The sequence below is a fragment of the Rhinoraja longicauda genome, chromosome 1 (assembly GCF_053455715.1).
Source record: "Rhinoraja longicauda isolate Sanriku21f chromosome 1, sRhiLon1.1, whole genome shotgun sequence".
Classification (NCBI taxonomy): Eukaryota; Metazoa; Chordata; class Chondrichthyes; order Rajiformes; family Arhynchobatidae; genus Rhinoraja; species Rhinoraja longicauda.
In genome coordinates, this window is record NC_135953.1 from 99,136,373 (window position 1) to 99,163,156 (window position 26,784).

A 26,784-nucleotide genomic window follows, 5' to 3' on the forward strand; every position below is an offset into this window, starting at 1 on the left:
ACGTTGCTATTGTATCTGCTTTTATCACCTACCCTGGCGGTGGATACCAGGCACTTATTGACTCTCCGTAAAATTCTTGCTTTGAAAATCTTCTTTTAACTTTACTTAAACCTTAACTTTAAACTTTTAACCTTAACTTTAACTTTGGGCCGGTACGGCGGTGCAGTGGTAGAGTTGCTGCCTTACAGCGGCAGAGATCCGGGTTCGATCCTGACTCCGGGTTCTGTCCGTACGGAATTTGTACTTTCTCCCCGTGACGTGCATGGGTTTTCTCTGGGTGTTCCGGTTTCTTCCCACACTCCAAAGAAGTACAGGTTTGAAGGATAATTGGCTTGGTAAAATTGTAAATTGTTCCTCGTGTGTGTAGGATAGCGTTAGCATACGGGGATCACTGGTTGGCACGAACTCGGTGGGCTGAAGGGTCTGTTTCCAAGCTGAATCTCTAAACTAAAACTTTACTCTCTGACAAAGCAATGCCCGCTAGTACTTAACATTTCACCCAAAGAGAAAGACTTTGACTGTTTGCTCTATCAATGCCTGTATAAACTTCCATCATATCTCCCCTCAGCCTCTAAAGCTCCAGAGAAAACAATCCAAGTTTGTCCAATCTTTCTTTATAGTCAATATTCTATAATCTCTGAAGAAGGGTCTCGACCCGAAACGTCGCCCATTCCTTCTCTCCCGAGATGCTGCCTGACCTGCTGAGTTACTCCAGTATTTTGTGAATAAAAACCTTTGATTTGTACCAGCATCTGCAGTTATCTTCTTATTCTATAATCTCGGCAACCTCCTGCCGACCTCTTCTGCACCCTCTCCAAAGTCTCCACATCCATCCTGCATCCACACTGCAAATAATGCCTAATAAAAATGTTATACATCTGCAACATAACTCGGATTGGACTAGTGTAGCTGGGATATGTTGGCTGGTGTGGGCAGGTTGGGCTGAAGGGCCTGTTTCCACGCTGCATCACTCTATGACTATGACTCTATCTCACTGGTTGATACAGTGTTGTCAATTAATATTCAATTTCTAAAATTATTATTAATGTTTATAAAATATAGTCGCTATATAGTGCTTTTCATAACTGCAGGAGAATATTTTATACATAGATTCAAAAAAGTATTATAATATTGTTTTATATTGAAGCTAGTTATTGTATCACTGTGATGAAGGATCTCAACCAGAAACATTGTCCATTTCCCTCCACATATTCTGCCTGATTCCTTGAGTTCCTCCAGTACTTTGTGTTTTTATTTCTCCTGTGCCTTTTGCTTAACAGTAGGGCAGCACAGCAATGGAGCAGTAGAGTTGCTGCCTCACAGAGCCAGCGACCAGATTCGATCCTGACCTGGGTCTGTACTGAGTTTGCACGTTCTCCCAGTGATTGCGTGGGTTTTTCCAAGTGCTGTTTCCTCCTTCTCTCCAAAAACGTACATGTTTATAGGTGAATTGGCTTCTGTCAATTGTCCTCAGTTTGCAGGTTAGAATTGGTATATGGGCGATCACTAGTCAGCGAGGACTCAGTGGACCAAAGGGCCTGTTTCCACGCTGTATCTCTAAACTGAGGTGAGTGAACCTCTGCCTCACCTGAAAGGAGACCTTGGATGGAGTCAAGGGAGGAGGATTAATGACTTCTATATTCAATACCCTGTGAAGGCCAATGCGCTGAAAGCCTTCTTGACCATCCTGTCTACCTGTGACGCCACTTCAAGAAACTATGTACCTGTACTCCTTGATCCCTCTGCTCTACAACACTTCCCAGAGCCCTACCATTCACTGTGAAGGTCCTGCATTGTGCATTAAACTCCAGCATGGTACCAAACTAACCTTGAAGGCGATTTCACCGATCAGCCCATTCCAGTTTCCGTCAGGCTGCTGACTGCCGAACTTTTGATCAGGGGCCATGTAGATTTCATATTTGAAGCCCAGGTAACTTGACAGGGCATCCAGGACATCGATAGAAAAACCAGAATATTTCTTTGTTCTTCCAAGAATGTTTTCGGATACCATAACAAAAGGTTCCTCCTGCAAAAGGAGAGGGAATTCATGGTCAAGTTGAACATAACATTCATAGAAAATAGGTGCTGGAGGAGGTCATTTGGCCCCTCGAGCCAGCACCACCATTCATTGTGATCAAGGCTGATCATCTACAATCAGTAACCTGTGCCTGCCTTCTCCCCAGATCCCTTGATTCCACTAGCCCCTAGAGCTCTATCTAACTCTCTTTTAAATTCATCCAGTGAATTGGCCTCCACTGCCTTCTGTGGCAGAGAATTCCACAAATTCACAACTCTCTGGGTGAAAAAGTTTCTTCTCACCTCAGTTTTAAATGGCCTCCCCTTTATTTTTGGACTGTGGCCCCTGGTTCTGGACTCCCCCAACATTGGGAACATTTTTCCTGCATGTCTAGTCTTTTATAATTTTATACGTCTCTATAAGATCCCCTCTCATCCTTCTAAATTCCAGTGAATACAAGCCTAGTCTTTCTAATCTTTCCTCATATGACAATCCCTCCATCCCAGGGATTAACCTCATGAACCTACGCTGCACTGCCTCAATAGCAAGGATGTCCTTTCTCAAATTAGGAGACCAAATCTGCACACAATACTCCAGATGTGGTCTCACCAGTGCCCTATACAACTGCAGAAGGACTTTTTTGCTCCTGTACTCAAATCCTCTCGTTATGAAGGCAAACATGCCATTAGCTTTCTTCACTGCCTGCTGTACCTGCACGCTTACTTTCAGTGACTGGTGTACATCAAGGTCTCGTTGCACTTCCCCATTACCGAATCTGACACCATTGAAATAATAATCTGCTTCCTTATTTTTGCCGCCAAAGTGGATAACCTCACATTTATCTACATTATACAGCATCTGCCATGCATCTGCCCACTCACTCAACCTGTCCAAGTCGCCCTGCAAACTCCTAACATCCTCTTTGCAGTTCACACTGCCACCCAGATTTGTGTCATCTGCAAACTTGCTGGTGTTACTTCTAATTCCATCATCCAAATCATTAATATATATTATTATTAATATATATATATATTATTATATATATTGTAAATAGTTGCAGCCCCAGCACCGAGCCTTGCGGCACTCTAATCTCCACCTCCTGCCAAAGGACCCGTTTATTCCTACTCTTTGCTTCCAGTCTGCCAACCAATTCTCTATCCATGTCAATACCCTACCCCCAATACCATGTGCTCTAATTTTGCTCACCAACCTCCCGTGTGGTACCTTATCAAAGGCTTTCTGAAAGTCTAGATACACTACATCCACTGGCTCTCCTTCATCCATTTTACTTGCCACTTCTTCAAAAATTCATAATTCATAGGAACTTATAGAGGCTTATAAAATCATCAACTTATAGAGGTTTATAAGACGCATTGGGAAGTTGGATGAACACAGTCTTTTTCCTTGGGTGGGAGAGTTTAAAAGTAAAGGTCTGGAATAGGTTTAAAGTGAAGGGGAAAATATTTAAAAGGGGTTGTGAGAGACAGATTTTTCACACAGAAGTTGATGGTGGGTATATGGAACAATATGCCAGTGGAAGTGGTAGAGATGAGTCCAACTCATGATGAGTTTAAAAAACATTTGGACAGGCTCATGTACAAGAAAGGTTGAGAGGGATACGAGCCAAATGCAAAACAATGGGACTAGTTCAGGAATACGATTTATTCACAAAATGCTGGAGTAACTCAGCAGGTCAGGCAGCATCTCGGGAGAGAAGGAATGGGTGACGTTTCGGGTCGAGACTCTTCTTCAGAAGAAGGGTCTGAAGAAGGGTCTCGACCCGAAACGTCACCCATTCCTTCTCTCCCGAGTTGCTGCCTGACCTGCTGAGTTACTCCAGCATTTTGTGAATAAATCGATTTGTACCAGCATCTGCAGTTATTTTCTTATAGTTCAGGAATACACTTACTTGGGGTAGATTAAAAAGACACAAAGTGCTCGGATAACTCACTGGGTCAGGCGGCCACTATGGAGAACATGAGAATCAGTGTGAAGAAGGGTCCTGACCCGCAATGTCATCTATCCATGTTCTCCACAGATGCCGCCTGACCTGCTGAGTTACTCCAGCACTTTGTGTGTTTATTTGTAAACCAGCATCTGCACTTCCTTGTTCATTGGCATAGATAAGTTGGGCCATAATTGTGGCGGCGCAGTGGTGCATTGGTAGAGTTGCTGCTTTACAACGCCAGAGATCCAGGTTCAATCCTAACTATAGATGCTGTCTGTACAGAGTTAGTACATTCTCCCTGTGACTGTGTGGGTTTTCTACGGGTGCTCAAGTTTCCACCTACATACCAAAGACATACAATTTTGTAAATTAATTGGCTTCTATAAATTGTAAATTGTCCTTAGTGTGTAGAATAGTGTTAATGTATGGGTGATTGCTGGTTGGCCTGGACTCAATGGGCCGAAGGGCCTGTTTCCATGCTGTACCTCTAGTCTAAAGGAAAGTAAAGTCATAAGGACTGCTTCTGTGCTACATAATTCTGTAATTTTATGACTGTAACTCTTATCCATGATTGGAAGGATTATCAAGAATACTTCTGCAGTGGGTGATATATTCAGGCATTCCTGTGGTATATTCTCCATCAATTTGAAGGACTGAATCAATGTTACACGGTGCATCTCACCAATGCATTATAGTAATAACGTCACTAGCTTCCCAATCCCTGTTCAGCTCAGATTTACCCACTCGCTGAGTCAGTGAGTGCATTGAGAGCTTGCAGTTATGTGACATCTACACAAAGAGGCCTTTGAAGTGTTCAAGTAATCAGCTGCATACGAGCTCCAAATAAACAAATATGGAAAAGGTTGGAACCAATCACTGTGAGCGGGGATTCCACAACGCAGAATATAGTTGGCGCCAGTGGTGCAGCGGGTGGAGCTGCTGCCTCACAGCACCGGAGACCCACGTTCAATCCTGACCTCGGGTGCTGTCTGTGTGGAGATTGCACCTTCTCCCTGTGACCATGTGGGTTTTCTCCGGGTGCTCTGGTTTCTTCCCAAATCCCAAAGACCTGCAGATTTGTAGATTAATTGGCCTTTGTAAATTGCCCCAAGTGTGTAGGGAATGGATGAAAAATTGGGATAACATAAAACTAGTGTGAACGGGTGATTGCTGGTCGGCATGGACTCGGTGGGCCAAAGGGCCTGTTTCCATGCTGCAGCTGTAAACTAAACCAACCAATTAAACGTGTCTACAGCCAATGAATGAGATGAATCAAAAGTAGGATTAAGATGCCTATCAAGGAAAATCCATAATTTCTCTATATGGTATTTCAAAGATTATTATGCCAACAATTTCCATTTTTAATTGCCATCTTTGCATTTATAATACAAAACTTGTTACACAGCAGTCAGATGTATCTGAAGATACAGCATCAAAGGTGTTATCATTGATCAAACAGATGGTTGATGAACATGATGAACAATTCAGAAGTCAGAGAAACAAGCAGCATTCAAAATGTAAGGTCAGGGGCTGACGATGTACTGGAGGATTCTAAAAGTAGAGGACAGAGGCTTAAAGTGAGCGGGCAGAGATTTAAAAGGGTCTTCAGGCAAAACGTTTTTTATTCAGAAGGCAGTCCACATCTAGAATGAGCTGCCAGAGGAAGCTATAGAAGTGGATGCAATTACAACTTTCAAAAGACATTTGGACAGATAAAATGTGTAGGATGGAACTGCAGATGCTGGTTTACACCGAGGATAGACTGCAAATGCTGGAGTATCTTTTCTTCAGAGATGCTGCCTGACCCGCTGAGTTACTCTAGCATTTTGTGTCTATCTTTGGACAAATATATGCAGAGATAAAAAAGACATAAAGTGCTGGAGAAACTCAGTGGGTTAGGCAACAACCCTGGAGAACATGAATATGTGAAGTTTCAGGTCTAGACCTTTCTTTGATTGTAGGGGGGGTGAAAAAGTTGGAAAAAAGGTGTGGGCGGGACAAAGTCCGGCAGTGGATACAGTGAAGGAAAAAAAACTGCAGATGCTGGTTTAAATCGAAGGTAGACACAAAATGCTGGACTAACTCAGCGGGTCAGGCAGCATCTCGGGGGAGAAGGAATGGGTGACGTTTCAGGTCGAGACCCTTCTTCAGACTGTTTCGGGTCGAGACCCTTCTTCAGACTGAAGAAGGGTCTTGACCCGAAACGTCACCCATTCCTTCTCTCCCGGGATGCTGCCTGACCCACTGAGTTACTCCAGCATTTTGTGCTTACGGTGGATACAGTGAGGGGGATGGAGGGGATTGATAGGTGGATGGTTGAATAATGGTTAGAGATGAAAGGATAAAAGGCAGTGAGATAAGGAGATCAGAAGGGGAATGTAAGGATGAGGAGAAATGGATAAAAGGGCTTAGAGGGATATGGGCCAAGCGCAGGAAAATCGATCTAGCCCAGAATGCTAACTTCACTGACATGGGCTACTTGGGCCAAAGGGCTTGTGGCCGTGCGGTATAGCTCTGTGACTTTATTACTCAAACATAAAAAGGCTTGTGTTTTAATGACTCATTTCACAACTTCAGAACATTGCAAAGTGCTTTACAGCCAATGTGGTACCACTTAAGTGCTGATTAATTCAGTATTAATAGAACAATAATCCACACAAAAAGCATATTATTCCAGTCACGACAAATGGAAGTCATAATGTACCAACACTTTTGATGATGGACTGCGAGTTATAATGCACTAGCAATGTCTATAATAGAAAGTTTTTAATGAACTAGTTTCTCTCTTGATGGATAAAGTATGCCTTTTCACCTGCTTGTTCTACGATAGTAGTCTGAATGCATTGACATTTCCAATATATGGAGAATACTTAAATGCATGATAAGTCCCGCTTAATTTTAATAAAGGACAGAGAACATATATTGAAATAATGTGCCCTGTTATAAACTTCAAGCAATATTATGTTGCATGCAAAAATTAAATACAAAATACTTCTCGCAATATAAACAAAGGCACAAGGAACTGCAGGTGCAGGTTTACAAAAAGAGAAAGTGCTGGAGTAACTCAGCAGGTCAGGCTGCATTTCTGGAGAACATGGATAGGTGATGTTTCAGGTCAGACTGCAGAAGGGTCCCGGCCCAAACGCCACCTATCCACGTTCTCAGAGATGCTGCCTGACCCACTGAGCTACTCCAGCTCTTTCTATATCACTATAAAATGATCTAGTTTACTATGTTTTTACAAAGTTTCCTAAGTTACAGTGGTAACTACCTAATAAGGCATTTAATAGCCACTAAAACACTTCAGGGCAGCTGGACATTGTGAAAAATGCATGACTTCTTCATTTGCAAACCATTCAATGCAACATGAAAGCACCACGATGGCACCAATCCGACAGAAAGCACTTCCTAGCAAACTTAACAAGTGGTGTTTGTTCTTTGCCCATCCTGAAAGACCATGCTCATCAATACTAAAGGTTGCAGGGATACAATGAAACCACCAAAATTCAGCTGCTGGCTCATAGCACCAGTAACCCCTGTTTGTTTCTGGTGCTGCCTGTGTGGAGTTTGCATGTTCCCATGTGACTGCATGGGTTTCCTCCCACAACCCAAAGACATGCGTGTTTGTAGATACATTTCCCCTAATGTGCAGGGAGTGGATAAGAAATGGAATAACATAGAATTAGTGTGAATGGGTGATCGATAGTCAGTGTGGATTCGATGGGCCAAAGAATCTGTTTCAACGCTGTAGTTCTACATTAAACTGACCTAATGGAAATATAGTTTCCTGTCTGCAGAAGAGTCTCGATCCGAATCGTCACCTATTCCTTTTCTCTTGAGATGCTGCCTGTCCCGCTAAGTTACTCCAGCTATTTGTGTCTATTAAAGGTGGTGTGGCTGCTTTGTCAATCCACAATACAATACGATAGAACTTTATTTATCCCGGGAGGGAAATTGATCTGCCAACAGTCAGAAAACACAAAATACATGAAACCTGAAAATAAAGTGAGGAGTGGAAAGGATGGGGGATGTGCAAAGATTGGGGGGGAGGGGGGCGGGGGCGGGGGATGAGTCAGTCTACCCCACAACAGAAGGAGAGGAGCTGTACAGTTTGATAGCCATGGGGAAGGATGATATCCTGTAGTGTTCTGTACTTCATCTTGGTGGAACCAGTCTGCAATATCTGTAATATTCAGACTCCACCAACAGCTAAAAGACTCAACATATAAATAGTTCAAATGTGTAACTTGCAAAATATGCCATTACCTCTTTGCAAACCCATTAAATGCACTTGTGAAGACATTACAATGACAAATCAGGCCTCATTTGCAAATGTTTACTTCTGCTGACAACCTGGGTTGATTAATTTCCTTAACTTCTCTAATAGCTCTTGAATTGATTAAACATTAGTTGTGGGAGCATACCACACATGATCTCACCAACAAGGTCAAATGCAAATCCACCTAAATCCACAGCCAGTAAACCGTAAGCACTTCCTGAAGCAAATTTGATGGAGAGAAGGAATAAGATGTTCTTACCGGTAGCGTTACAACACGGAGCATCACACCCCGCATGTTGTTTTCCAGCTTTTTATCCATCAGTGATCCATTCAACCCAGTGTCTGGGTTCCAAGTGGCAAGCTATGAAAAGGCAAAGTAACAGAGTGTGAGCTTATTCAGTTTTAGTTTAGTTCAGTTCAGAGATACAGTGCATCAACAGGCAGCCCACCGAGTTGACCAGCGATCCCCGTGCACTAGCACTACCCTACAAACTAGGGGGTCATTTACAATTTTTGCCGAAGCCAATTAACCTACTTGCCTGCATATCTTTGGAGTGTGGGGGGGAAAGCGGAGCATCCGGAGAAAACCCACGTGTTCAAGGGGAAAACGTACAAACTCTGTACAGACAGCACCTGTATTCAGGATCAAACCCGGGTCTCTGGCGCTGTAAGGCAGCAACTCTACCGCTGCGCCACCGTGCTGCCCTTTATTATAGTCACATACACCAGGATCCAGCTAAAAACCTTGCTTGTGTGCTATCAAATCAGATGACACCATGACAGATCAGATGACGTCAGATGCTTACAATAAACCATACACAAGTACAATAGGAATAGCAAAGAGAAGAATGAATTGTGAAGAGTCAAAAGTATGTTGTTGTCATATGTATTGTACTGGGTCAATGAAATTCATAAGGAAAGGTTGGGCATACATGAATCTAATGCTTACTTCTCCCAACCACGGTATACTTATCCCATGTCACTTCTAATGTGTGCTGACCTTGGGTGCTATCTGTGTGGAGTTTCCACGTTCTCCCTGAGACCACATGGGTTTCCTTTGGTTTCCCCACACATCTCAAAGACATGCAGTGATGCAAAGTGCTGGAATAACTCAGTGGGTCAGGCAGCATCCCTGGAGAACATGGAGACCTATACAAACCTCCAGCGCCTTGTGTCATTTTTTTCTAAACCAGCATCTGCAATTCCTGTGAAGGAAGAAACTGCAGATGGTGGTTTACACCGTATTTCCGACGCTGAGTTCACCTTGGCTTACACGATCTCCCGGTCGCCAAACATTTTCCCTTCCCATTCCCACTCCCATACTGACGTTGTAGAAAGGAACTGCAGATGCTGGTTTAAACCGAAGATAGACACAAAATGCTGGAGTAACTCAGCGGGCCAGGCAGCATCTCTGGAGAGAACGAATAGGTGACATTTCGGGTCTGAAGAAGGGTCTTGACCCGAAGCGTCACCCATTCCTTCTATCCAGAGATGCTGCCTGTCCCGCTGAGTTACGTCAGCATTTTGTGTCTATCTTCCCATACTGACCATTGTATCCTGGGCCTCCTAAATCAGTACCCTGTTCTTGCTTTCTCATATCCCTTGATTCCGTTAGCCTTAAGAGCTAGAGTAAGCCCTAAGATTAGTGTAGGATTAGTGTAAATGGGTTGTTGATGGTTAGCAAGGTCTCTGTGGGCCAAAGGGCCTGTTTCTATGCTGTATCTAAGTGCACATATATTAATACTTGCATAGTTAGCACTTACACCAGAGGATGAAAGTCAGGATTGAATTGTCCTATAAAGTGTGGCTTTCTTTGATCAAGGATTGAGGGCTGATTATCCTGAGTGAGAAGATCTACTGAATATTCTATGTGTTAACTATCAAGCTGCAGAACACTTTCAGCCTTGCTTCTGCCCTGGAATAAAGATTGTTAATCTTGAACAGTGTTTCTGAATATCACATTTCTGCCACAACCACAGGGGAACCTTTAAGCACCTTGTAATGTTTGAATTGTTATTAAATTTGAAATTTAACACATATTCATTTTAAAGCAGTGCCTTTGCCCAAAGTGTTTTAGGTTTAACATACGTTTGTAATTAATAACTTCTGCTCGGGTTTTTTTTCTTGTCACACAAGTTGTATGTGCGAACAATTTTTCAATAGTGGACATTTTAATTAAATTTCCAAAACTATCCACAATTACACATCTGGGAAGAGCAATGACTACTTTCAAAGCAAAGTTAATGAGGCCAGCAGTGCTTCTGTGAAAGCACTTGCACTTCTACGTCTGAAAGTTGTGGGTACAAGACCTGCTCTCGGAGCTAGTCAAGACCTGCTCTAGGAGCTAGTCAAGACCTGCTCTAGGAGCTAGTCAAGAGCATTTTATTGTCATATGTCACAAACAGAGCAATGACATTCTTACTTGCAGCAAGTCTACCACTGCGCCACTCTGCTGCCCACTCCTCAGAGTGTGTCACTGTAGTTCATACCATTCTATGCAAGGTTCAGCAGGTGGTTCTTTTATCAACCAAGTCAGCGGGTAATCTAATTAGCAGATACCTCAGTAGGTGCTAAGGCACATGTCACAACCTAGCTATGAACGACTGCAAGGTTGATTTTATCGGGAGAGCTTTGAGAAAGTACAAAAATAGTCCATTATTATCTACTTACTGTATATCTATTATATATTATCTAGAAAATAGAAATTATCTTTGTTCACAACCACAAAACAATAAGGAAAGAAGAGTTACAAACAGGCAAATGTTTAAGGTGAGAGGAAGGAGTTTTAAAAGAGACCTAAAGGGTAAGTTCATTTTACACTTGGGGTGGCGCAGTGGCGCAGCGATAGAGTTGCTGCCTTACAACACCAGAGACATGGGTTCGATCCTGACCACAGGTGCTGAGTTTGCACATTCTCCCTGTGACCATATGGGCTTTCACCGGGTGCTCCGATTTCTCCCACACTGCAAAGATGTACAGGTTTGTAGGATAATTGGCTTCTGTAAATTGTAAATTGTCCCTTAGTTCATAGGATAGTGTTAGTGTGCGGGGTGATCGCTGGTTATTTATTTTTAAATACTTTGCAAAAATTTCTAAATGCCTGTTTTTGCTTCTTCATTTTGGGGTATTGTGTGTAGATTGATGATAAAAAAAAAGAATTTAATCCATTTTAAAATAAGGCTGTAACATAACAAAATGTGGAAAAAGTGAAGGGGTCTAAATACTTTCTGAATGCACTGTAGTTAGGCATTCCAAGAAGTCCTGTAAAAGCCTGTTGGACAGAAATGTAATACTGAACCAGAAAAAGGAGACGGTAGGACCAATGACAAATAGCTTGGTGAAAGGGGTAGCTTTTAAAGTAGATCTTATGGGAGGACAGAGAGATCGAGAGGGTGAGGGAATCTGGGATCTTGGGAACTAAATGCATGATTGCTAATTGAGTGAGATTACAGGGTTCCCAGGGATTTGCATGATATCAACAGGGAAGCGAGGTGTTGAAGAGAATAGAAGTGATAAGTCAATGGAAGAATTTAGGAATTTTAGATGCTGGGCAGAGTGTACAGGACACCAGTGGAATTCATTGAGTAAAAAATGAAAGAGATAGTGTGAGTTAGGATACAAAGAGTACAGTCTAGTACAAGCTTGTTTATGAGAGGATGGGAGGTTGGCCAGGCAAACATTATAAACAATGATATGCAACATATTCATCTTAACGAAATCTCCCAGTAGTTGTAGATCCGAGCTGAATCTTTCATGCGGGGCTTTTTAATTTCAAAAGCATTGTTTGTAAATGGTTGGGAGTAATGCTATGATTTGTCATCGTGATCTAAAGCCAGTCCGAATGGTAAATCAAAGGAATTACTTTAACATATAGACAGCGCAGGAACTTCTGCTGACGGCAACATCAGCACAGGCTAAATATTGACCACACTGTGGCAGTGCACAGCTGAGAGAGGAATAACAATAACGTTGATGATTGAGAGGGAGAAAAAAAAACTGCAACCTCAGCAGATTTGCAAGTTGCACACGGCCGTGGTAGTCAATTTAATTTACGTTAATTTAGTTTAGTTTAGTTTAATTTCTTGACACGTGTACCGAGCGACAGTGAAAAGCTTATTTGTTGCGTGCTATCCAGTCAGTGGACTCTACATGATTGCAATCAAGCTGTCCACAGTGTACAGATACCGGATGAAGGGAATAACGTTCGGTCCAAGGTAAAGTCCAATAAAGATTGTCCAAGGGTCTCCAATGAGATAGATGGTAGGTCAGGACCACTTTCTAGTTAGTGATAGGAGTTTAGTGTATTGATGTTTACGCCATTTCCACATGGTCACCCTTGTTTTACCCGATCAAAGACATCCTCCCTCTCCCACCCTTACTGCAGCTTAACAAACTCATTCCTAGTTCTGTTGAAGGGTCTTAAATCCGCTTTCTAAAATGGATGCAAAAGATGCTGCGATTTGGACTAAGAGCAGTGGAATTGTTCTTGGTGTACTCAACCAACACCATCTGATGTTGGAACTGATAGATTGGTCATCCAAACTTCGATGCTTTCTGGGCTCAAACAGGCAGCACATTATTTTATTTTTACAGTAGCTGGCAGGAATGCCAGAAGCTGCAGGGAGTAGACACAAAATGCTGGAGTAACTCAGCGGGACAGGCAGCATCTCTGGAGAGAAGGAATGGGTAACTTTTTAGGTCGAGACCTTTCTTTAGGCTAACTGATTTAAACCAGCATCTGCAGTTCTTTCCTACACAAGCTGCAGAGAGTGGTGGACCCAGCCCAGTCCAGCACAGGCACAGTTCTCCACTCCATCCGAAGCATCCACATGATGTGCTTAGCTCAGAGATACAGCGTGGAAACAGGCCTCTTGGCTCACCAGGTCCACGCCAACTATCGATCAACCATACTACTAGTTCTATGTCCAACACACTAGGGGCAATGCACAGAATCCAATTAAACTCCAAACCTGTACGTCTTTGGAAAGTGGGAGGAAACTGGAGCACCTGGAGAAATCCTACTCGGTCACAGGGAGAATGTACAAACTCCGAACAGACAGTACCCGTACTCAGGATGGAAGTCCTGTCTCTGGTGCTGTAAGGCAGCAATTCTACCAGAGGGATATGGATCAGACGCAGGCAAAGGAGATTAATTTAACGTGGCATCATGTTTGGTATGGGCACTGAGTGCCACAGGGCCTGTTTGTGTGCTGCACTGTTCTATTTTCTATGCATCTATTAGAGGCATTCCAGAAAATTAAAGGAGTTTAAAGTGTAGTCGGCATAGTGGACATTCGGGGGTTGAGAACAAGGTGGGAAATTAACATTTTTGGAAGGTGATCATCCACAGGGGTCTTAAGGAAGCAATTCTTCATGCAAAAGGGTGGTGGAAGTGTTCATCTCTCTCCGCAAAGGTTATTGAAGAGTGGGGATTGAGGGTGGGACGATAAACTGAAGCAGTTAGATTTATTTTGATAGGTTGGGGTATTACAGTGGGTAAATGGAGATGATACACTGATTGCCCTCAACGTCTTTCACTTGCAGAAAGTGATTCAGGGGATTGAATGGCCTCTTCCTGTTCCCAGGAAAGGCCAAAACTAGACTCAAAACAGAAATCACAAAGAGGAAGAGGTGTACAGAGTACTATGTTTACATATTCTGTTGTGCTGCTGCAAATAAGAATTTCTTTGTTCTGTTTGGGACATGTGACAATAAAACACTCTTGATTTGAGATCCATATAAATGTTCTCTACAAGATAGTAATCTTGAGGAAAAGGTCAGTCAACCCCCCCCCCCCCCCATGAAGAAGAAATGCAATGAGAGAGCTAATTCTTGACTCCTTGTGCAATGGGCTCAGATGGATTCAGAGCCCCAGCTGCATTTCATAATTTCCTTCCATCCTTTCCTCCAGCAGAGTGTTATCTCTTTCTCTTTCTCTCTTTCTTTCTTTGTTTCATAGAGTCGTAGAGTGATACTGTGTGGAAACAGGCCCTTGGCCCAACTTTCCCACACCGGCCAACATGTCCCAGCTACACTAGTCCCACCTATCAGCATTTGGTCCATATCCCTCCAAACCTTCCCTTTCCATGTACCTGTCTAACTGTTTCTTTAATGTTGGGATAGTCCCTGCCTCAACTAACTCCTCTGGCAGCTTGTTCCATACATCACCACCCTTTGTGTGAAAAAGTTATCCCTCGGATTCCTATTAAATCTTTACCCCTTCACCTTGAACCAATGTCATATGGTCCTTGATTCAGCTACTCTGGGCTGGAAAGTCTGTGCATCTACCTGATTTATTCCTCTCCCTTATACACCTCTATTAGATCATCCCTCATCCATCTGTACACCAAGGAATAAGAGTCCCAGCTTACTCAACCTCTGCCCATAGCTCAGACCCTATAATCTGGGCAACGTCCTCATAAATATTATCTGTACCCTTTCCAGCTTGAAAACATCTTTCCTAAAACACGGTGCCCAGAACTGAACCCAATGCTCTAAATGTGGCCTCACCACCATCTTATACAACTGCGACATGACCTCCCAACTTCTATACTCAATACTCTGACTAATGAAGGCCAATGTGGCAAAAGCCTTTTTGACCACCCGATCTACCTATGGCTCCACCTTCAGGGAACTCTGCACCTGCACTCCTAGATATCACTGCTCTACAACACTAGCCAGAGCCCTACCATTCACTGTGTAGGTCCTGCCCATGATAGACTTCCCTTCCATTTCCTCGCTCAATCTCTCGCTGGTTGGTGCAGACCCGGCGGGCTGAAGGGCCTATTTCCGTGCTGCCTGTATCTGTACTGTATCTCCAAAGTCTAAACTGAGCGAACATGCACATTGCAGAGACAGGTACATAAAAAATTACAAATGGGTTGGAAATTATCGTTGTAGAAACCAGGAACTGCAGAATAACAAAACACAAATGCAGGAGGATGAGAGGTGATCTTATAGAGGTGTACAAAATCATGAGAGGAATAGAGTGGGTAAACGCACAGACCCTTCCCCAGAGTAGGGGAATCCAGAACCAGAGAACAAAGCTGAAAGGTGAGAGGGGAAAGATACAAACCTGAGGGGCAACATTTTTACACAAAGGGTGGTGGGTGTATGGAACGAGCTTCCGGAGGAGGTAGTTGAGGCAGGGACTATCACACAGTTTAAGAAACATTTAGACAGGTCCATGAATAGGATAGGTTTAGAGGGTTATGGGCCAAACACAGGCAGGTGGGACTAGTGTAGATGGGACATGTTGGTGGGTACCGGAAAGTTGGGCCAAAGGGACTGTTTCCACGCTGGGTGACTCTTGGATTCTAATAATCCGAATCCCAGTACAATTAAAAAATCAATAAATTAATAACTGTCAAATTTTTAAAAGTTTGACGTCCTTAGTGCAATCCAAGATAGTCCATAGTTCATCGGTTAGTGTGGTGTTCAGGAGCCTGAAGTTTGTCCTCCAGAGGTGCTGCCAGACTCATTAAGTTACTCCAGGACTTGTACTCAGAATTCCAGCATCTGCAGTTTCTTGTTCCTCCACTATGTTCTCCTCATTGCCACTGAATATCTGTGTCCATGGAAGTCCAACACACCTGTACCATATCAAACCCTTCAACATTTGTAGATAGACACAAAGTTCTGGAGTAACTCAGCGGGTCAGGCAGCATCTCTGGAGAAAAAGGATGGGTGATGTTTTGGGATGGGACCCTGCTTCAGAATGATATTGACACAGGCCACTTATTGCCACTACACTGGCGATCATTTCGCTGAACACCTTCGCTCAGTCTGCCTGGACTTACCTGATCTCCCGGTTCCCGAACACTTTGATTCCACTTCCCATTCCCACACTGACCTTTCTATTCTGGGCCTCCTCCTTTGTTAGAGTGAAGCCCAACGCAAATTGGAAGAATTGCATCTCATATTTCATTTGGGCAACTTACAAAACAGTATGAATATTAATTTCTCTAACTTCAAGTAACCCTTTCATCCCCTCTCTCTCCATCCCTCCCCACCCATGTTCTACTTGCTTCAAAGTTGTCTTGTTGAGTCTCATTGTATGCAACTCGTTTTCACCTAGCCCACAGGTAACAATGGACTGTTTCCATTATCATCATTACTTTTTGGCATATTTTTCATTCATTTCTATGTCTCTCTATATCCGTCAATATCTTTTGTTTCCCTTTCCCCTGAATCTCAGTCTGAAGAAGGGTCTCGACCCGAAATGTTACCTATTTCTTTTCCCCAGAGATGCTGTCTGACCCGCTGAGTTACTCCAGCTTTTTGTGTCTATCTTCGGTTTAAATCAGCATCTGCAGTTCCTTCCTGCACTGTTGCCAACTTGTTTAGCTATGCCTCTCACGAGAAACCAAAGAAAAGGAAGATTCTAATTTTAAAAACAAAGTGTCCGAAGGTTCATAGTATATTTCAGTTTCCCTGTGTCAGCGAATGTTGACATAGGAACAGTGAATTTCAACTCCCCTTACCTACTCTAACCTCACCCCCTCCGAAAGTACAGCCCTCCGCTGGCCGAAACGTCACCTATTCCTTTTTTTCAGAGATGCTGCCTAACCTGCTGGGTTACTCCAGCACTTTGTGTCTATCTTCAGTGTAAACCAGCATCTACAGTTCCCTCCTCAATAGTCAATAGTCAATAGTCGTTTATTTGTCACATACACATAAATGTGTAGTGAAATGAAACATTACCCGCAGTTGAACAATAAGACCAATAATACCAATATATACTACACACTCCAGTCAATGGTTCTGTGCAAAGGACGAGAAGGGTTTGTCAGTACCAAGCCTGATTAAAATACAATTTTGACCTTGGTCTTGTGCTTTCAGCTTGCTCTGCATTAGTGACTGTAAGCTCTGACTCTTTCCGAAATTCAATTGCATTGATTTCAATGCAACAGAAATTCAGAGTACATTGGCCAGCTGCTGTTATACCACAGATATTTGCAATATATGGATAGACACAAAATGCTGGAGTAACTCAACGGGTCAGGCAGCATCTCTGGGGAAAAGGAATACGTAACCTTCAGTGTCAAAGCCCTTCTTCAGACTATAGAGTCTGTTCTAATTTTGAAACATTCACAGACACAGGAAAACTGAAATTGACTATGAATCAATAGAACACTTTGTTTTTAAAATTAGAATATTCTTTCCCTTTCTTAGGTTTCTTGTGAGAGGCATGATGACACAAATTGGCAACTAGTGGCCTGTGCCAACATTCTCTGAACAAGGGTCCCGACCTGAAACATCATTTGTTTGTTCCATACCGAGGACTTTAGACTTGAGAGATACAGAGTGGAAACAGGTCATTCGGCCGACCGAGTCCACGCTGACCAGCCATCACCCCGTACACCAGCACTATCTAACCCACTAGGGTCAATTTACAATCTATCAAAAGCCAATTAACCTACAAACCTTGTAGGTTTGTCTTTGGAGTGTGGGAGGAAACAGGAACGCCCGGGGAAAACCCATGTGGTCAGTGGCAGAACATACAGACAGCACTCAGTCAGAATCAAACTCGGATCTCAGGCATTGTAAGGTAGCAACTCCATCACTTCACCACTGTGATGCCCTTGCACCACTCTGTTCTGTCAGGCATGGTTGCACAAATTGGCAATGTGGCCTGTGTTACTACCAGACTGAAAAAATGTCCCAAACCTGAAACGTCGCCAGTCCATTCCCTCCCGAGAAGCTGCCTGATCCAGTGTTCCTTCGGCACTCTGTGCTCTGCTCAAGATTCCAGCATTTACAGTTCCTTGTATCTCCATGGGCCACCTGTCACCTTTGGTGGGTAAACTGTCTGGGTAAGCTCACAACTTTATGTCCTTCCCCCTGTGAGAGGCACCCATTGTGTAGCTGGCATTTTGCCAAGACTACATGGGCAAACCATCACCTTATCACTCAGATACCAGTTGCCACCCACAATGGGTCATGTTTTGCACATTGATGGTGGCACAGTGACACAGCGGTAGAGTTGTTGGTTTACAGGGCCAGAGACCCAGGCTATGGGTGCTGGCTCCATGGAGTTTGTATATTTTCCTGTGATCGCATGAGTTTTCTAAGGTTTCCTCCCACACTCCAAACACATACAGATTTGTAGATTAATTGGCCTCTGTAAATTGTATATTAACAATTTAGACGAGGGGAATTAAATGTGACATCTCCAAGTTTGCGGATGACACAAAGCTGGGTGACAGCGTGAGCTGCAAGGAAGATGCTATGAGGCTGCAGGGTGACTTGGATAGGTTGGGTGAGTGGGCAGATGCATGGCAGATGCAGTATAATGTGGATAAGTGTGAGGTTATCCACTTTGCTGGCAAGAACAGGAAGGCAGATTATTATCGGAATGGTGTCAGATTAGGAAAAGGCGAAGTGCAATGGGGATGTGCTTGTACATCAGTCACTGAAAGTAAGCGTGCAGGTACAGCAGGCAGTGAAGAAAGCTAATGGCATGTTGGCCTTCATTGCGAGAGGATTTGAGTTTAGGAGCAAAGAGCTCCTGCAGTTGTACAGGACTCTGGTGAGACACACCTGGAGTTTTGTGTGCAATTGTGGTTTCCTAATTTGAGGAAGGACATTATTGCTATTGAGGGAGTGCAGCGTAGGTTCATCAGGTTAATTCCAGGGATGGTGGGACTGATATATGATGAAAGAATCGGTCGACTGGGCTTGTATTCAATGGAATTTAGAAGGATGAGATGGGATCTTATAGACACATATAAAATTCTTAAAGGATTGGATAGGCTAGATGCAGGGAAAAGGTTCCCGATGTTGGGGGAGTCCAGAACCAGGAGTCACAGTTTAAGAATAAGGGATAGGCCATTTAGGACTGAGATGAAGAAAAACCTTTCCATCCAGAGAGTTGTGAATCTATGGAATTATCTGCCACAAATGGCAGTGGAGGCCAATTCACTGGATGTTTTCAAGAAGAGTTAGATTTAGCTCTTCGGGCTAAAGGAATCAAGGGTTATGGGGAAAAAGCAGGAACGGGGTACTGATTTTAGATGATCATATTGAATGGCAGTGCTGGCTCGAAGGGCCGAATGGCCTAATACTGCACCTATTTTTCTATGTCTCTATGTTTCTATTGCGGCTAGTGTGTAGGATAGCACATTGCACTGGACAGGCGCTCCTGGAGGAAATCCATGCAGGAAGTCAAGTCAAGTCAAGTCAATTTTATTTGTATAGCACATTTAAAAACAACCCACGTTGACCAAAGTGCTGTACATCAGTTCAGGTACTAAGAAACAAACATACAATGGCACACAAACATAACAGCACATACATAAACAGTTCACAGCGCCCCCTCAGAGGGCCTCAAACGCTAGGGAGTAGAAATAGATTTTGAGCCTGGACTTAAAGGAGTCGATGGAGGGGGCAGTTCTGATGGGGAGAGGGATGCTGTTCCACAGTCTAGGAGCTGTAACCACAAAAGCGCAGTCACCCCTGAGCTTAAGCCTAGACCGCGGGATAGTCAGTAGCCCCAAGTCGGCCGACCTGAGGGACCTGGAGATAGAGTGGTGGGTTAGAAGATTTTTGATATGGGGGGGGGGGGGGGGGGTAAGCCCGTTTAGGGCTTTGTATGTGAATAGGAGGAGCTTGAAGTTGATTCTGTACTGTACTGGGAGCCAGTGGAGAGAGGCCAGAATCGGGGTGAAGTGGTCCCTTTTATGGGTACCCCGCGTAATGGGAACTACGCCGCGCTGCAGAGACAAAGCGACAGCAATGCAAGGAGAGAGAGAAGGGGGCTCAACCACTACCAACCACCACCAGTCTCCCTTGCCCACGTTGCACCAAGGTGTGTGGATCGCGGGTGGGCCTCTACAGACATCTGCAGACCCACAAGTAGACAACCCTATGGAGAGGACAGTCATATTCGCTTCGAGTGACCGCCGTTGATGAAGACGGAGCGATTGGTGGTCGGCATGGACTCGTTGGGCCGAAGTGCCTGTTTCCTGTTTCCACATTATATCTCTGAAGTCAAAGTCTAAAGCATGTAAAAGTTTAGTGCTTTTACTACTCAAAGCATTAGAGAAGATAGTTTAAAAAAAATATAGAATGCGATCCCGTGGTAAGGCTGCCTTGATTACTTATTTCTAATAGCACGTAGACTGGATGCCTAATGAGGTTAATTGTCTGGGCAAAAAATGGAAACATCATGCTGTGGTTTTGGACTCCCAGCGTCAGAGCATGGAAACAGGGCCTCCGGCTCTCAAAGTCCATGCTGACCAAGTTGGCATACAGGGCTAATCACTTTTGCTTGAATTTGGCTCATAGCCCTCTCAACCCTTCGATCCATATATCTGTCCAAATGTCTCTTTAAAGGTTATAAGGTTATGTCATAAGGAATTGGAGTAGAATTAGGCCATTCGGCCCATCAAGTCTACTCTGCTATTCAATCATGGCGGATCTATCTCTCCCTCCTAACCCCATTCTCCTGCCTTCTCCCCGTAACCTCTGACACTTGTACTAATCAAGATCTATCTTTGATAACTTTCTCTGAAAGCTCTTTCCAGATATAGACAACCCTCTGATTGAAAAACAAACCCTCTTACATTGCTCTCCTCTCATCTCAAGCCTATGCCCTCTATCCTGGGAAAAAGACTCTGAGTGTTCACTTTATCCACGCCCCTTATGACCTTCTACAACCTCAATAAGGTGTCAAAGGTTAAGGGGAGAAATCAGGAGAATGGGGTTGAGAGGGAAAGATAGATCAGCCATGATCGAATGGCGGAGCAGACTCGATGGGCCAAATGGCCTAATTCTGCTCCTATTTCTTATGATCTTCTCGTTAGTTTAGTTAGTTTAATTTATTGTCACGTGTTCCGCGGTACAGTAACAAGTTTTTGTTGCGTGCTAACCAGTCAGTGGAAAGACAATACATGATTACAATTAAGCCATCCACAGTATACAGTTAAATAATAAAGGGCATAACGTTTAGTGCGATAAAGTCCAGTAACATAAGATTAAAGATAGTCCGAGGGTCTCTGATGAGGTCGATGGTAGCTCAACGCTAAGGCTGTATTGATTATCCATCTCTAATAGCACGTACACTGAATGGCTGACAAGGTCAATTGTTAGGTTAATATGGGGAAACACCATGCTGTGGCTATGGTGTCCAAGTGTTAGAGTATGGAAACAGGCCCTTTGGCCCAACTTGTCCATGGTCACCCCTCAATCTCCTATGCTGCAGAGAAAATTCCCTGCCTATCCAACCTCTGCCTGTAACTCAAACCTGTAATCCCAGGTAACAACCTGGTGAATCTCTTCTGCATCCTTTCCAACTGAATAACATCCTTCCTGAAGCTAGAACTGCCAAATCTGCACACAGTGCCCCAAGTGTAGTTTCAGCAATGATTTGCGCAGCTGCATAATGATGTCCCAACTTTTGTACTCAGCACTTTTCCCACTAAAGACAAGCATGCCAGATGCCTTCTTGACCACTTTATCCACCTGACACAAAGTTAAGAACTTGGCCAGAAGGAGGACAAATTTACAGCCTTAGAGAATCAATAGATTGTTTAGTCTAGTTTAGTATAGTTTAGAGATAGAGCATGGAAACAGGTCCTTCAGTCCATCGAGTCCACAACAATCATTAATCACCCATTCACACGAGTTCCATGTTAACCCACTTCAGCATCCACTACCTGCACACTGGGGGCAATTTACAGAGGGCCAATTAACATACTAATTTGCACGTCTTTGTGAAGTGGGAGGAAACCAGAGCACCCGGACGAAACCCACTTGGTCACAGGGACAACGTGCAAACTCCACACAGTAAGCACCTGAGGTCAGGATCGAACCCATGCCTCAAGAGTCAAGAGTGTTTTATTGTCACATGTTCCAAAACGGAATAATAAAATTCTTTCTTGCAGCAGCACAAAGGATATGTAAACATAGTACTCTGTTAAACCCATAATTAACAACTGTAAACATTTTCAGAAAACATAAAAAAAAGAAAGAAACAAATAAATAGATAATAATTTGATGCCCTGTGAGGCAGCAACTCTACCGCTGCACCAATGTGCCACCCCTAATGACAATTTAATATCTTGTTGGTTACCAATACTAATGTTTGTTAGTTAACTCCAGATTTATATAATTCATTGCATTAAAATTCACTTAATGCACTACATTAAAATTCCCCAGTTACTATAGTGTGATTTGAATTCACTTCAGTGGATTATTAGTCCAGAAACTCCAGATATCTATTCTGACAGGATAGCCATCGGGCTACATTTTGCACTCCAGTCTTGGTTTCAAAACCTTCAACACCTCTGGGCCACAGTTGATACACTGGTGATTTATGATATTATTCATATTGATCCTTCTGTGAATCACCTTGCATGTGTATCCTGGAGGAGAAAAGGCGCTTGTGATTTACTTACCTCCAGAAACAGCTAAGGTGTTCTGTATATTTGTAATGTTGGCAAGTATCCTGCAACATGGAGACCCGTCTCCATAAAAAGCTGTTACTTCTATCTCTGGCAGGTAGGATTAACACTATAAAAATGAACATATTGGCCAAGCTTCTTTTTATGTTTCAGTGTATACCAGTTGTCTTAACTAAAACATTTCTCTGGATAGAAAGCTTTCTTCCTTTATTTGTAATAAAAAGAATCCACCTGTACGCAAAGCTATACGGCAGATACCTCATCAGCAGGGAGGGCTTGGACTGCCAAACTTTCAGTTCTACTATTGGGCAGCAAATATTAAAAGTATTTCTTAATGATGGAAAGAAATGTGTTAACCACTCTACCTGACTGGTTAATTCTAGAGAGAGACTCTTGTAAGAACACTTCATTATTTGCCTTATTATGTTCAGGTCTGCCATATCCAGAGCCTATTACCAAATACACTCTAACCCAGTTGTTATTAATTCTTTAAAAATATGGAAGCAATTCAGACAATCCTTTGATATCTGTAAATTCTCAATACTCAATACTCGCTCCTATTGTAACGAACCATGCATTCCTGCCACCTTCGACAGATGCTTCATTCAGTGCTTGGCTCAATCATGGGGTCTGTTCATTTAAAGACATGTTTATAAATGGTTTGTTTGCATCTTTTGCGCAGATTGTTCAGAAATTCAATATCTCTAGGTCACACTTCTTTAGGTATATGCAAATCCGCAGTTTCATATCTTCTAATATCATTCATTTCCCTTCACAGCCCTCAGACACACTCCTAGACTCAATTAATTACATCACATCATTCAGAGAGGGAAAGATAGGTGACATATATTCTTTATTAATGAGAGAAAACATGACAAGTCTTAACTCCCTAAAAGAGCAGTGGGAAGGGGATCTGGGTATGAAAATTTCAGATTCCATCCGGTCAAAGATGATTGGGGGTATATACACGTCTTCGATATGCATGAAGCATAGTTATGCAGTTTAAGATTTTCCACCGACTGCCCTGGACCAAAGCTAAGCTAGCCCAATTCACACCCAATATAGACTCCATGTGTGACCGCTGCAGGCAGAACCAAGCCACTTTAATTCACATGTTTTGGGATTGTCCTAAGTTATCTAATTTTCGGCTATTAATATTTAATATGCTCTCCCAAACTACTAATGAATCCTTAGAACCATCAGCTCCCCTTGCTTTATTCGGTGTGGTAACACAAAATCTTGCATTAAATAATAATAAACTATATCTTTTGCCACGCGGGTGGCCAGACGACAAATCTTGATCAGATGGAAAGATTGTAACCCTCCAACATTTGCACAGTGGATTAGGGATATGTTGTATTTTATTAAATTGGAGAAGATTAGGTATACTGTTAGGGAATCAGCTGACAAGTTTACATTGATATGACAACCTTTTCTTAGTTGTATTGATGCTTTAGGCTCTGATAATTTTATGGTTGAGTAGAGTCTTTGATATGTATGTATGTAATTAAGAGTGGAATTGAAGTATTAGAATGGTCCCTGATATGTCTTAACATTCCGATTTTTCTGCTTCCCTCTTTGTTTTTATGGGTGTTAGTGCCCTAGATAATATGGTGTACTGCTTTAAACCTCTAACATTTTATCTTTTTTTTAAAATCATTAGTATTTTTATTAAAAAAAATTTTTTTTTTGTTAATTTATTTATTTATTTTTTATTTTTTTACTTTGTCTTTTTTTTATGCTTATGTTTACGTTTACTTATTTATTTTCCTTGCATATCTTAAGTTGTATACCCTCTGAATGGTATTGTAGGTGGGGGGGTGGTGGGTGGAGGGATAATTATCAGTACTAATGTGTTCATGCATTGAATTGTCAAAGCTGTATTAATAAAAAATCAGAAATAAACTTTGTTCAAAAAAAACGCAGGGACACAAGAAACTGTGGATGCTGGAACCTAAATGATATTTCCTTTATTCTGTTTCTGTACACTGTGGATGACTTGATTGCAATCACGTATAGTCTTTTCACTGACTGGATAGCACGCAACAAAAAACAGCTTTTCACTGTCCCTTGGTGCACGTGGCAATAATAAACTAAACAAGACTAAACATAACCTCCTACACTCCCTCTCTTTCCCTTGCCCTTATTATCCTGATGTGAAAGCAGTTCGCTCTTCACCTCCCACCATCCCAGTCATACTGCTGCTTTCTCCTGCTTCGTATACACTTTCGTTCCCAAACCCTCTATCATTCCCTTCTATCACTACTCTTCCACCCCCCCTCCCCCCCCCCTCCCACTCCACCTGTTCCCTTCCAACCATGCCCTAACTCTGGATGTACATTTCACTTCTCCTCTTCTTTTCTTATCAGACACTCTTTTGTCTCCTTTTCACCTCTGGCCTTTGTCACGTACTCCAGCCATCTGCTAATTAATCCCTACCCCTTCACATTAACCTATCACTTGCCAGGGTTTGGCCTGCTCCCGATTCTCTTTTCCAGCTCCTATTGCAATCAATCCGAAGAAGGGAGCTGATCTGAAACATTGCCAGTCTATTCCCTCCGCCGATGCTGCCTGACCCATTGACTTCCTCCAGCACTTTGTGTTTTGCTCCATTAAAGAGCAGGCCTGGTCCAATCCAGTCATAGAATCATAAAGTCGTACAGCACAGAAACAGGCCCTTTGGCCCATCATGTCATGCCTATCAATACTTGTCCTACTTGGGCCATAGCCTTCTCTCCCTCAGATAGACACAAAGTGCTGGAGCAACTCAGTGCGTGTGGCAGCATCTCTGGAGAAAAAGGACGGGTGACGTCTCAGGTCAGAATCCTTCTTCAGAACTTGAAGAAGGGTTCAGTTCCGAAACATCACCCATACTTTTTCCTCATAGATGCTGCCTGACCCGCTGAGTTACTCCAGCACTTTGTGTCTATCTTTGGTATAAATCAGCACCTGCAGTTCTTTTCCACACACCTTCTCTCCCTCAGCCAGTCAATTAATTCTCAATCTGACATTCACTTCACAAGCTTACGTTTAGTTTTGTTTGGTTTAATTTATTGTCACATGTACCAAGGTACAGAGAACAGCTTTTTTTTGTTAAGGCTAAGGCAAAACCTTAGGGTAAGGCAATCGGCTCTAAAGAAAGCTATTATCTTCATTGTGTATATTTCTCCAACAAGAAGACAAGTTGAATATAGCTGTCACAACTGTTCCAAAAGGAGGAACTATTCAATGAAAGACTCACCCATGGTTATCTTGCCATGTTGGCCGAGTTAAATGACCTTTCAAGTCTGCTGCAAAGATAACATGGAGAGCCAAAATGCGTAAGGACATATCTGAAGCTTTGATAACTAGTGTTGTTTGGTAACCCTCATGTCTCTGAAGTGAGAGGTCATGGGGTTTACGTCCCACCCCAGAGAATTCAAATCACACTTCAATGCAGTGCTGAAGAATACTGCCTTTCATATAACACATGAAACCTGCCTCTACCCTCAGTTCCCATTTTGATGGTTTCAAAGATGATAGTAGGCATTTGACAAGGCTCCGCATGGTAGGATGCTCTGGAAGGTTAGAGTGCATGGGATCCAAGGAGAGATAGCAGAATGGATAGAAAATTGGCAGCAGAGGGTGATGGTAGAAGGTTGCTTTTCAAACTGGAGGCCTGTGACAAGTGGTGTACCTCAGGGTTCGGTGCTGGGCCCATTGCTGTTTGTCATCTACATCAATGATTTGGATCAGAATGTACATGGCATGATTAACAAGTTTGCATAAGACACAAACCTCTACACAGGTAATGTAGAAAGTGAGGTGGCTGTCAAAAATTACAGCAGGATCTTGCTCGGTTGGCCAGGTGGGCTAAGGAACAGTAGCTGAAATTTAATACAAATAAATATGAAGCGTTGCATTTTGGAAAATCCAACAAGAGCAGGACCTACACAGTGAATGGTAGGGCTCTGGGGAGTGTTGTAGAGCAGAAGGATCTAGGAGTGGAGGTACATAGTTTCTTGAAAGTGGTGTCGCAGGTACATATGGCGGTCAAAAAGGCTTTCGGCACTTTGGGCTTCATCAGTCAGAGTACTGAGTATAAAAGTTAGGGGGTCATGTTGCAGTTCTATAAGATGTTGGTGAGGCTACATTT

General features: G+C 43.0%; 1 protein-coding gene across 2 annotated transcripts in view; it reads right to left on the minus strand.

Moving 5' to 3' along the window:
- grid2 (glutamate receptor, ionotropic, delta 2) overlaps positions 1-26,784 on the minus strand; it is a 771,247-nt gene that overhangs the window by 141,986 nt on the left and 602,477 nt on the right. For both annotated transcript variants that reach the window (XM_078403214.1, XM_078403218.1), the window contains exons 9-10: positions 8,504-8,605; positions 1,829-2,026 (exon numbers count right to left, since the gene is read on the minus strand). In XM_078403214.1, the coding sequence (XP_078259340.1) occupies positions 1,829-2,026; positions 8,504-8,605 (300 nt within the window). The remainder of the gene's footprint in view (positions 1-1,828; positions 2,027-8,503; positions 8,606-26,784) is intronic.